General features: G+C 41.8%; 2 protein-coding genes across 6 annotated transcripts; one reads left to right on the top strand and one right to left on the bottom strand.

Moving 5' to 3' along the window:
• The first annotated feature begins 1,639 nt into the window (after nt 1-1,639).
• xrra1 (X-ray radiation resistance associated 1) lies at nt 1,640-11,883 on the top strand. Of its 5 annotated transcripts, XM_058627949.1 has the most exons (17): nt 5,974-6,063; nt 6,137-6,250; nt 6,764-6,900; nt 6,992-7,063; nt 7,138-7,210; nt 7,286-7,383; nt 7,571-7,719; nt 8,311-8,415; nt 8,992-9,089; nt 9,204-9,322; nt 9,402-9,495; nt 9,575-9,693; nt 9,802-9,918; nt 10,005-10,119; nt 10,263-10,381; nt 10,494-10,599; nt 10,685-11,883. In XM_058627949.1, the coding sequence occupies exons 2-17, from the start codon at nt 6,160-6,162 to the stop codon at nt 10,864-10,866; spliced, it is 1,794 nt and encodes a 597-aa protein (XP_058483932.1). In that variant the 5' UTR covers nt 5,974-6,063; nt 6,137-6,159; the 3' UTR covers nt 10,867-11,883. The 5 variants fall into 5 exon arrangements, with proteins under 5 accessions (XP_058483935.1, XP_058483932.1, XP_058483937.1 ...); XM_058627952.1 differs by lacking the exons at nt 5,974-6,063; nt 6,137-6,250 and adding an exon at nt 1,640-2,353; XM_058627954.1 differs by lacking the exon at nt 6,137-6,250 and having other exon boundaries at nt 5,996-6,063.
• On the bottom strand, nt 2,340-5,890 carry LOC131458731 (sialidase-3-like). Its single transcript, XM_058627959.1, has 3 exons — nt 5,364-5,890; nt 4,420-4,659; nt 2,340-4,328 (listed from the first exon to the last, which is right to left on the bottom strand). The coding sequence occupies exons 2-3, from the start codon at nt 4,642-4,644 to the stop codon at nt 3,324-3,326; spliced, it is 1,230 nt and encodes a 409-aa protein (XP_058483942.1). The 5' UTR covers nt 4,645-4,659; nt 5,364-5,890; the 3' UTR covers nt 2,340-3,323.
• Nucleotides 11,884-13,174: the final 1,291 nt, after the last annotated feature.

Genomic DNA, 13,174 nt, shown 5'->3' with positions numbered 1-13,174 from the left:
CATCCCCAAAACTGTTCTTTAAAAATGTTGACATGACTTTCAGCGATGCCGTCCCTGCGAAGAGCATCAATGTTCCTAAAATCAGAGACTTGTGAGACTGTGGAGGAGTCAGCGAGCATCGGACACACAGATACTTGGACACACTGTGGTGAACTGTTTCCAAATGATGAGTGAAGCATCTGAGTTTAGCAAACACCACAGATTTAGAAGATTTAGTCAAATGTAACTATTTTCTTTTGTGGAAGACTGAAAATATAGCTTCTCTGCTCATTTTTTGGGGGAGTTTTTCCTCTCTGTATCATTTGTTCCCTTGATTCTTGCACACACGCACAATCCATTTATATATAAATGTATATATACATATATACATATATATATATATTATGTTTTCTCACTTTAGTTTTTTATGGAATTCAATACTTTGTCATGTGAGAAGGGATTTCTTCCTTCTGTGATTCCCCATGAAAACAGCACTTATCTCTGGGGCAAGGTGTGTTTTGATACATGAGGACAAGGTTACGTTGTACTGTAAATAGGCTTATCTTATTTTGCAGAAAGACGAGACGATAATAGTCAAACTTTATGGAGAAAGGGATTCTTAACGGAGTAGCCGGAATGTGGGTGCTCCCCTGTGATGATGTACAGTTGGACTGTGACATAGATACTTCAATCAAAACCTTGAAAATGTAACTTTGCCTGCCTAACTCATATTTGACTGTATTGCAAACAAACAGAAACCAAAAGAGAGAAGAGACAAATCATACTGAATGTATCCTGTCTGTTGCTCACATCATATCTAACCCTAAAGAATCAAAGCACCCAACATTTCCTCTCTTATGTTTTGTTGTCTTTGCTCCTGTCACACGAAAAGCTGCCGAGACAGATGTGATTCACACAAAAAGGTTGTTTTGATTTTGTTATTCATCACCTGGACATTTCTGCTGCTGTGTTTAACATCAACGGCTTATCCATCGTGTTAGTTTGGAATAAACTGTTTATTTGAGTATATGCACAGGGATATTTTTATGAGCTACATATGCATTAGCACAATGTGTCCCCTTGACGGTTCCATGTATAGATGTATAGAGAAACTTAAGATTTAAATTAAGATTTTTAAGCATTTCCCTCCCAATCCAACCAAATCCGGACTATCCCAGTGTGAAATAGTAAAATAATAAATGCTCACTTGCATGATTTAAACGCTCACGCGCTCAGATGCACAATTAAAAGTATTCTCAGTAGATTTTATGCAGATGAAGTTGTTCTTAATATAAGCTAACAAACCTCGACACCTGTGCCATTATGCAAATTGTATGGGTTGACGACCGCTGAATCCACCTTTGACCTTTCTCCGAGCGTATCATTCAATTCTTTAATAAGTGAAATGGAACAAAGACCAAACTAAGAGGACGACAGTCATCCTCCCAAACTGTCTGTGAGCCCTGCACCTGTCGAGCATCACACTCCAGTGTCCAGTCACCGTCTGAGCTGCTGCTTATAACCACTGACTGAAAACATCTGCGACGCCTTATGCTCGTAATCTCGCTGTTTATGGCGTCCACAATGTGATCAGAGTGAGAGATTAAACATATGTGTGTGTGTGTGTGTGTTCCAGCCACAGCCACCCTTCAATGAACACCGCCAACACAGTCGAGAGGGAAAAACAGGTTTCACTGCATGACTCATCGTTCCTGTAAAGAAGCGGGTTGGACAAGGTGTTGGAAAGCAACAGCAACGAGTGACTGCAGTTCATCGGAGAATCACAAGTGTCCTTCATAGCTCGCCCAGTTGCTCTTACGTGTGTTCGTGATTAGGACGGGAGCTGTTTTCCCAAGGACACAAGACACAGGGGAAAGAGATGGTTAAAAAAATATGCTTTTCCATTTTTTGGCATTTTCTCTGGAATAAGGTTTTTTTTATATTCTGTTACCACAAACACAGACACTTGCGTTTATATTCAATTAATCCTGTCCCTCATTATGTAATTGGTCAATGACATACGGCAGCAGCCCAGCATTTAAGCATGTAGACATGGTCAACACAACCTGCTGAGGCACCAGAACAGGGAGCAAAGGTGATTTAAGAGATTAGAGCATGTGAAATCAGCCATATCCAACCACTGAGAAAGGGAAACTCACAACACCTGGGATGCTGTCCTTAACAGGATGTCAGACAGCAGGGGGTGGGGTCCTCCCTTGCTGTCTTCACCTAACTCTTCTGATGAAGACCAAAGGAAGTGGTCAAGGTCATGAGAAAAAGCTCAATAAACACGGTACGCTCTGCCGCAGCCCTTTGCCTCGTTTGCCTGCTGAAGGAATTAAATAGTCCACACCGATGCGTCAGATGGTCACAGGTTAGTTTTATTTTCTACTAAAATACATGTTTCATGCAGATTTTGTCACTTTACACAACGACCAACAAAAACACAATGGAACTAGAGCAGAGTTACCTCACAGTATTGGGCAAGGAGGGATGTTACATTTGCTCAGTGTGAGGTTTTTGTGTGTGCAAAGTCCGAGTGGCTTCATGACTAGCACATGATCATCCAACAGCCAGCCAACTACACCTGCACCTTATGAATAATACATTTAAAAAAAAAAATGCTGGAGAAGCAGAAATAAACAATTAACAAAGTGAAATATTGCTATTGGAAAATAAATTTAAAAAAGTGAAATATAAAAAAAAAGAACGCTCTTGACATTTTCTCCAAACTCAGATCTGGCACATACAAGTTTCTCTCATCCTTCATCGACTGGATGTGGCAAGTAAAAGTAAATGTTCCTGTCCCGCTGTAGAAAAGGCTGTGGCATGGCTTTAAGTTGAAGGCATATGTGAATCAGAGTCTACTGGATGTAAAGGAGAGACTGAGCATGGAGAAAGATCTCACTCTACTCTACAAGGCCTGTGACGATCTCCATGTGGAAAATAAGGAGGAGGTAGGCGAACCCTCGTCACTGCTCAGCAACACCGACAGTTAAATAAGATGCAGAAATAGGAATGAAGTGCTCGACAAACATGCTACACACATCGCTTGTTTTCAAAATGACAGCCCAGCACAGCATGCTTAAAACCCTCCACCCGCCCTGTTTTAAAAACAGCTTCCGTCCTTGTGTAGCTGCTTGCATATTAATACGATCAGGATTTTAGGTTCATTTTCATGTCAACAGGGAGACAACAAGACTCATGCATTATCATCTCCAGAATGTAGAACAACAGTAAAGACAGACAAATGTTACTGCACGGCATATTTAGTAGGGGGAGTTTTTTTTTTTAAGGTTGCATGAGGGAGAGCTCTGTTAATACACAGATAAAACAACCACAATTCAACGCAGCTTGTTCTCTTTCTTACCACCCATCTGCATGACATCGTTGAGGGTAAACGACATGAAGGCGATCTGCTCAAGTTCACTCTCCTTCCCACACTCCATCAGGCACGAAAACTGGTCCTTGTCGGCGTTGTACGCGAGGTCGGAGTAGCCGCTCGGCCCGCCGTTGATAATCCTGGGTCTGTCCCAACCTGACGAGTGCAGGGGCGACCGGTTCAAGTACACACCCATGCGCGTCCGACTGCACTTGCTGGTCGGGTGCATGAAGAGGAGCCAGGTTTGTGTGTCTGGGGACAAGAGAGACGTGCCACAGGCTTTGCTTTCGGTGTCATCGTTGGGGACAAATTCAGGAGCAGGAAAGCCAATGACGCTGCCCTGGCAGCCTGAACAGGGTTCGGTGAGCTCTAGAGGCACGTGGGGCTTGTCGAAATCCACGCCGCTGTTCTCACTCAGGGCCTCGCGTCTGTGGCCAGAGTTGCGTGCGTTACAATAAAGATGACTTCTGCCCTCATGGTCAATGATCTCTGCCATTTCACATTCACACGACTTCTTTTTCAGCATCTTACCTAGGTGCCATGTCTGTCCAAAGTTCTCACTATAAATAGACAGTGCATATGGGTAGACCGTGTAAGGAATGGGAAAGGAACAGCATCTGTAGGGGATGTAGTAGGCGTACGCTGGGATGATCAACCTGCCGTTCTCCAGCTGGACACCGTGGCCGGGGCCCACGGCGAACGTGGCCCACTTGTGTATGGTTCCACCGATCACGCTCTCTGTTAAGTCTTTCGCTTGACTCCAAGTCTGCCCGTCGTCCGTGCTGCTGACGCAGCAGAGACGCGTCTTGTTCTTACCTGTGAGGCGCTGCATCATCTCTGTGGTTCTTCCCCACACGCAGATGAAAAACAAGAACAACGTTTTGCTGTTTTTCTCATACACGGGACAAGGATTCATGGTGCGGTGGTCGGGCAGGCATGCCGACGACACGTCCTCACTGGGCGACCACTAGAAGACAAACAACAAAGAAGACAATTAAAAAGACAAGCAGCGAGAATGCGCATGGTTCAGGGTTAAAACAAAAGGTGCAAATAACAACCTGCACAGATCCATCTTCTTTCAGTGTCCCTCTTCTCATAACAAAGACTTTGGCATCATGATCCCTGGGTGAGGTCCTTTTCTCAGCGAAGGCGAGAAAGGTGTGACAGTGCCTCAGATAGATGAGAGCAGGAATCCTGTACGTGGTCCCAGTGAGCTCCTGTTCGAACAGAGTTGTTTTGGCAAGTTCCTCCATACTGCCACTCTTCGACGGTGAGTTTCCCATGATGGACGTGAGTTCCTGTGAGAAGAAAATGATCCAGGTGTGTGATTTGGCCAGAGTTTGATTATTATTATTATTATGTCAATCTCTACAGTGTCGTTCCTTCTTTAAATAACAACATGTGGTGATATGATGGTGAACTTTACAAGCACTGCAGTTTGCTCATGGTTTCTTATAACCACAAGCCTCTGACGTCATCACTTTCATACATGTTATCTGCCCTGTTTTGGTCACAGTAACATGTATAAAGCCAACCCTCTGATCACAATAGGTCATTGCTCGCTCCAGTTCCGGAAGCTGCCGTCTCTGCTGACGTTCTCATGCTCTTTTAACTTTTGAACATACATTCCCAATGCAGGGTAACACGTTTGACAATGGTGCCATGTTTGTTGGGCTCTCCCTCTCAACAGATCTAAGAGTGTTTATGTTTTATTTGGATTCTAATCAATTCGATGCAAGTGTATGTGATGGCCTCCGAATCAACTCTTTCGGTGCTGTCAGAATAATGGATTCCCGATTGCGTAATGCACGTCTTGCCAGCCTCATACAACAGGATATACACAATAAAAATTCGCTGTGTTATCGTGTTCTTCTAGGACAGATACTTCAACAGCATAGACAGATAATCAGAGTTTCCTATGTGCAGCTCCTACTGGCTGTATGCATGAATGCACCAGACACCGTCCAGCGTTTATACTGTGCGTGCACAACAAAGCTCTTACCTTCACTTGTTACTCTTGCCATAAGTCACCCTCGATGTTTGCGTGAACGACATTATAACGTCCGATTTCACACCAAACCACAGACCGTAGACGTTCACGACACTGGCGCTGCGAGTTCATCAGAAGCGAAAGCGTTGCTGAAGCGAGAGCGACACCCACTTGCGCATCATGGTTCGCTTTGACGAGGACTGTTCCAGATTAAATTGTCAAAGCTCGATTGTGTTCGTAAGCGGTGGACAAAAACCCCCACATTATATGTATTTTAGCCGTTGTAATGCTTAAAAAAATGTAATTATAATAATGACTACGTCACAGAAAAGTTACTACCAGCCACAGTGAGATTAGTATTTGCCTCGACTTCCGCTGCAGTCCGCTGCTCAACCTGCACGCACGCATTTCTGTCCATCAGCTAACTAGCTAAACGTTTTAAACGCATACGAGTCGGACGTGATTTGTACTCGATGAGTAATTATACACGTTGAATTACATATTTTAAAACTGCAGCCTAAATCCAACTGTGGCTGTTTAGTGTTTGTAAATGTTTTCAGCGAGATTGGCAGTGTATAATCTTATCATGGCTTTGTATCTTCAAGCAGTTTAGCTCCGTCGTGTTGTACTGCCCCCTTTTGGAGCGGAGGGTCAACTACAGTCTTCGAGCGCTGTTGCTAGGATACTCAGCACCACAGTGGAGCTGCAGCAGGTAGTGGTGCCACCTCAGTGCGCAAACAGCGTAATTAACGTTTGCATAAAGAGTTTGTTTCTCCCGAGATAAGTGGATTTTACACGAGCGAACAAGATGGCTGCCGCGTCGTGTAGGTTTGATGACGGGCAGAGGTGTCCCACCAAATGTTTCCCCGCCAGAACATTACTCTGCCGAAGGAAAGACGGTGGGTTTAATCAGCAAATTAGAACAAACAAACATGTAAAACAACGCAAAATAACATATATATATATATATATATATATATATATATATATATATATATGTATATGTGTGTGTGTGTGTTATTGTAATTCATAAATTCATTTTCTGATTGACTGGCCCGCTGTGAGCACGTTTGTCAGAGATACATTTTATTTGTTTATCACGTGGAATCAATTTGCAGTATTTTTCATAATCTGTTATTTGAGACATTAATCAAGTAATTACTATTTATTTTATTTTTTAAAACTTGTTTCATCAGTCCAGGGCCAGCCCAAGCCTTTATTGGACCCTAAGCTGAATTGGATTTGCCTACAAAATAAAACCAAATAACTTAAGCTCAACACTATTTAGATATCTAAATATGTCTGAAGATATCTAGATGTCTTTCATATGTTAAAATGGGGTTTTAACAATGGGACAACGTGATACAAAAAAATGATTGAACATCATTTATAATGTTTTTTTCCCCTCTCAGGTGATGGACACTGGCTCGTGTCACACAGAAAGACAGAGGAGCAGAGGTACAGAAGAGTCAAAGAGCATCCTAAAGAACCAGAGAAGAACAGGACAGCTAACGCTCCTCATGGTAACACGTTAGATGGAGCCCTGTTGGTAAGCTGCTGAACTGTGTATATAATCACGTGAGAGTTCATTAGATTGTGATTGTTGTGATTCAGTGAAACGTGTATGTTTCCCTCTTTAGCTGCGGTTACATTGTGTTGATAAACCATCTGAGCTTTGCTCTGTGAACATCAGCGAGCAGGAGCTGAATTCTGTAAGACCCTGAAGTCAAATCTGTTCAGTATTCTGTGCATAAATGAACTGACTGACAACGATTTTTGTGCTCAGGTCAAACCTGAAGACCTCATGGTGTTTGGTAACGTAGCGTTCATCGATGCCTCCATTAACCTCATGACTTTAGGTGACTTTATTACTCTGAACCCAGAATAATAAAAAAAAACAAAGAAATCCTGAAACGGTCTTTGTTTCTCTGCAGGATCTTTCAGCAGTTTTGTGTCTTTGAGAGAACTGAACTTGTCCGTAAACAGGATTTGCAACATGACTTTTGACGCCTCTGACTTCCCTCATCTTGAGGTAAGATAGATATTAAATAGTTACTTAGGAGTTGTGTTAGTAATAATAAAAAGACTCATCTATAAGTGGACAGCTTGTTATTTCAGCACATAAATGAGCTATTTTTATTAACTGTTTCAATCCAGATGAATCCACTTTTTGATGATTGATAACCTGCCTTTGCTTCTTGGTTTATTCAAATCCTCAGGTTCTGGATTTGTCCTACAATAGTTTGTCAGCTGATGACATTGTTTCCATTAGTTGGCTTCCTCGTCTGAAAGTCCTTCACCTGACAGGAAATCGACTTCTTTGTCTTCCTCCTAATCTGGCCTCTTCCAACAGTGACCACACGCAGCTGTGAGTACAACACTGCAGTCTGAGAATTCATCTGTATTCAATGTGTTTGTTTGTTTGGTACACGTTATAATGTTCTTTTATTCTGCTGATGTAGATTTTTTTGTTTTTAATTGGACGGTGACTCCAACTTCTGATGAATGAATAACACTTTACATTCTCATTATTGTATTAGAGTATAGTATTCAATATTTACATGTATCTAATGTGATAATTCTTCACCTTGTTATTGATATACCACACATTTTTATGTATTACTTTGCCTGTGACATGATTTCTTGGCAAGAACAAACAGCTTTTATTCAGTAATTATTCTAAATTTGTATTATTATGCAAATAATTGTTCTATTTTTGCTAATTATTCCAAACCTGATCAGTGCACTGACTACAATTATTGTCAAGTTATTGAAAAAAGCTTGCTGAATCATAGGAAACGGGTTTTCAAATTGACCAAAAGGGGGTGCTCACATGCTCCACATTCACACTGCTTCCTCTGCTGAAGTCAATGTACGGATATTAAATTCACCTGCTCTACAGTCAGGTATTAAAAGTGAAGCCACTCTCAGTGCTGTATGTTTGTTTTTTTATTAACAGGTCGGTTAAAGAAGACATCTCACCATTCAGAGCTCTTGAAGTTCTGATGCTTGACGACAACAAACTGTCGTCTGGAGTCTTCAACAGTCTCAGGAACCTTCGCAGGTCACGACGTGGTGGATTCTTTTCATACAGGAAGACATTTTGACACGTGTTACAGGAGGAAAATCATCACGTGAATGATGGCTGTGTTCTATTTCGCTTCACTTTCCACTGTCACATTGTCCTGACGTACAGTACATGAAAGAGCCTCTGTTCATGTGATCAATAACACCTGTCACAATATGCTCTGTGGAAAAAAGGACTATTTTAAGCATTACTTAAAAAGCTCTTTCTCAAAAGATGCCTCCGGGAGATTACTTCAGGGTCCCCAAATAAATGTGCAGAATCTAGGTCTATTATCTGCAGAAGCAAACACTACTAAAGGGTCACTCATTTATTTATTAGAAAGTAATATTAGACATAAATGTTAAATTGTGCACAACTTTGCAATTGTTGATTCCTATAATACAATGGGTGTGTGTGTGCAAATAAAACACATTCCTATAGATGCAGTATAGGAGATGCATGTTTGGCAAATATCCAAACTGGCTGGTGATGCAATTTTTAAATCCCTGGAGTTTAAAACACGCCAACATGTTTGAAAGCCTAATCATTTTGAATTTTGAATGTCAATTACAGGCTGAATTATTTGAACCTACAAGGGAACCGCATTTCTGAAATACCATATTTGCAACCAACAAAATCTACTGAGCAGCAAGCAGAGATGGAGACACCTGGTAAACATTAACAATCCACATCCAGTGATTTTTTTTTTAAATAATTGAACCACGCACCTGCATTTTAAAGTTCCAAAAAAAATGAGATTTGCTATTTTTATCCCTTCAAACTAGAGAGACGTGTGCGTGGCTGGTCAGCCTGGATTCTTCTACAGGAAAACCTGAAGAACCACAGCACAGGATCATGTTTGCCTCTCCCAAAGCTTCAGTCTCTCAATTTATCTGACAACAAAGTATGATTTTATTTTACGTGAATAATTCCTTTTCTGGGAAAACTCCCTGATGTGTAACCGTCCACGTTTTTGCCATCAGATCGCAGAGGAAGAAGCGCTGATGGCCGCTGCCCTTTTCCCCATGCTTCGTGAGATGGACGTCCACTCCAACCCTCTGACCACACGGAGAAGTGGTAATCCTCTCCTGTCAACGTAACTTTCTCGTCATTCAGGAATTTCTGGAATCATAGTCGTGTCTTTTTCTGAGCACAGGAGAGCCTCCACTGCTCACCTATTGTCTTCACGAGAGACTGGGGATAACAATAAAGCGCAAAAAGACAAAAGACGTCGGGAAACCTCCACTGACGGTGTCCACTGATCCAAAATGGAAGGTTGGGTGTGTTCTACATAGTTAATCCCATATGATCATAACATTAAGTGTTAAAGTTAAAATGAATAATTGTTACTGTTATTATTATTATTGGACATTTTTGGTGCAGGTGGAAGACAGAATTCCAAAGGTGTCAAAGAAGCCATTGTTGAAGGAGGAATGTGAGGGAAAGAGATGCAGAGATGACACTTTCCAAGAAAACACACAGCACTTCTTTGTTACTCAGGTACAAGAAATAGGAATTGTACACGTTGTAGGTTTAAGCTTCAGAAATACTTTGTCTGTTTTCACTGACTGACGTTTCACGCTCAGGCCGACGCTCTCTCTGAGTCCGCAGAGATTGAGGAAGATGCGGCTCCTGAGAAATTCAACTGTCACCAAATGCTGACGGATACAAAACTGAATCCCGATGTTGTGGAGCCTGTCGGTGAGAACTGTGGCGTCACCTGCAGCTGTTTATTTCTGTACATTTTCCCCGGGCCCTGAAAACTTTTGGCTTTACAATGACCCCACAGTGAAGGAGAGTATTCATACTTTCCCTCTCTCTCTCTCTCTCTTTCTCTCTCCCAGCAGGAATTCAAACAGCTGTTCGGATGCTGGAACACACACTGAAGAATCTTAATGTTTACAGAGACTCAAAACCTACATTTGATAACATCCAGATGCCATACAGAGAAAAGGAGAAAAGGGTTTGTTATGTGGCTGCATAAATCTGATTTGCAAATCTTAATTAGAACAAAACTGCCGAATGATAAGGACATGTGACCATTATGATTGAAAATACTGCATTTCTGTGCACAGATTAAGGCGCTGCCGCCTTTGAGACCAACGAAGCAGCCAGCTGAGCGGGTCGAAGAACTTCTCAACCACATCAAAGAAAGCACAGCAAGGAGAGAAGTCACCTTGAGTAAGCACAACAATCTAATATTTCTAATAAACTCCCTGTTTGACATGGCATCACCTTTCTTTGTACCCTCTTTTTGTCGGCTCAGGCAGTGCCATGGATGGCTCGGGTGCTGATGCAAGAGAACATAAGGAGGTTCTATCGCTGCTGAGAGACATGAAGACAAAGTACGAGGTGGTCTACAGGAAAACAGTGGAACAAGCGGACACACAAAACACAAAACTAAACGGTGCTGAACCTCCACCTGTGTCTGTGAGTAGATCTGTCTGATAAATAGCGTGGACAAGCATACAGTTATGGTTGTGAGCAGCTGCAGTGATGCAGTGATCAGCTTTGCGGGAGCTGAGAGGGTTCAGCTGTGAGAGCCGGCCAATTTAAAGCTGCAGTGTGTAACTTTTTAGAGATTTTAGTTATTCTGCTAGGTAATACTCTCAGACCTTCAGTCATATCCCGACCTTTTTTTTTGCAGCTGTCTCGCGTCACTAGCGCAATGTTGCTGTAGCCTCTTTCTGTCGGGACATGAAATAAATCACTTCCTGTGTGCAGTGTGGGCGACGCGAGATCTAAACAGTGCTATGCTGACAGTCAGAGAGAGAGGGAGTCATGTGGAGCTGATGTGTGTGAACTCATTTTACAATAGTATCAAAAATTAAATTAAGTTTAAGTGTACTTAAACCGCTTAAAGTATGTTGTTCTTTGCTCCGACTTTAAATGATTTACTTTTACTTTTCATTATCCACCTCTTAACCGGAAGTCCATCATTAGGTCAACATACACACTCAGGTTAGAGTCTACAACAACAATCTGCCATTTCTTTGAGCTGTGGGAGGAAGCCACACAGAACATTTACACGGTCTGCTGCAGAGCCCTGTTTTGGTCTGGCACTTTTGATGTGAATATGAATTCCTTTATGATATTTATTAAAATGTCCCATTTCCAGGGGGAAAAATATCAGAAATCAGCTGGATAACATTTAGCTGATCTTTGACCTATTGCCTCATATCTGCTAGTTTAAGTGTGTTATCCTCCAGTGAAGCTATAACTCTGATCACTTCAATTGAGTCAAGCAGTTTAAAGTCCATATACTATATATCCTCAAACACATAGACTTCCTGTCTTATTATATTGGAGGCGCACAAGTTGTATGTCCTACAAACTTACAGTGGAAATATTCTAGTCTTTCATTGAATTCCCTTTTCCTATTTCATGGCTTTGCCCTTCATATGATTCCAATTATGTGTCATAGGAGCAGTTCAACCATGGTGAAATAAATCATATTCATCTGTGGACATTTCCCTGCTTCTGTGTGTATTAAATGGTAAATAAATATTTATTGAATTTCTGTGTAAAGCTCAATCAACTACCATGCAGCCTTTTTAAAGCAACACTATGTAACTCCTGCTGCAGTTAAGTTGTCACAGGGGAAGCTGCTCTTTGACTGACTGCTCATTCAGTCCAGCATCAGTTTAAGTCAGTGATGATCACAGGTGGGAGGGGCTTAAGTCGCAGATTTGAGGACTCGAGATTTGCTTGGCGAAACATTGGTGGACTTCAGAGTCAATTTATGCCGCTTTTCCACTGCATGATTCTGGCACGGTAACACGGAAAATGGGCATTAGACTGAAAATGACTCCAAATGACTTTTGGGCTATTTACCATTTTAATTGCATATCTGTGAAATGTTGCTTCCTAGCCTTTTTAATTCTGGGGATTTACACTCACTGACCTCATGGAGGCATGCAAGCTAGTGTGATAAATCACTCGACATCGTTACACAACCAACGCACGCATCGGTCATTTATGTCCAGTTTGTCCACGTTTCATTTTAGTAAGCAGAGAGTCAGTCACTTTATAACCATCAACGCGGAATAAACAAACAAACAAAAAGGCCGAGTTGTGCTTTTTTCCCCTCTGCTCTCGCAATGAAATGTGATGAGATGCCGCTATTAACTGGAAACACATTTAGTCCATTTTGTTTCTGTGATAAAATCACACACAGAGTCTGGCAAGGGAGACAAAAGACATGCATCGCTGTTCTCTGTCAGACCTGTGTTTATACATCCACTGTATATGTTCTTTTCATCCCTATATATCTGATATTATGCATTACCTATCCACATCTGGAGAAGTCCTCGCAGTAATCAAGCCTGAGAAATGTTTCTGTAAGATTTGTTTGACTCTCAAACTGAGGCCCAACAGTTAAGCCTGGAGAAAAACCCTATGGAGATTGAGACACCAGATTTGGCTGGGAGCAAAAAGGCCTGAATACCTCATGAACACTCCTCATTATTACAAGTGCCAAATGAGTTCACCGCAGACTGGACCTACTCATTATTTCTGTTGATGGACGATTGAGCTGTAACACAATTATCATGTAATCTCAGAGAGGCAGCGGATACTCTGGCTGACACCCGAGAAGAGGCTGTTATTAATTACACGTTTATAGAACTGTAAATGTGTGGTAAAAACAAAACGCCTCACTGTCACATCTTTAATAATTCAGTGTCTAAAGGTGGCACCTTTTTACGTGAGGACCCAAGTGTTCATGACATGGTTTCCTGCCCAAAGGCCAGTCATG

Source organism: Solea solea, chromosome 4 (genome assembly GCF_958295425.1).
Source record: "Solea solea chromosome 4, fSolSol10.1, whole genome shotgun sequence".
In the NCBI taxonomy this organism is placed as follows: Eukaryota; Metazoa; Chordata; class Actinopteri; order Pleuronectiformes; family Soleidae; genus Solea; species Solea solea.
This window is presented reverse-complemented; position numbering and strand designations above follow the sequence as displayed.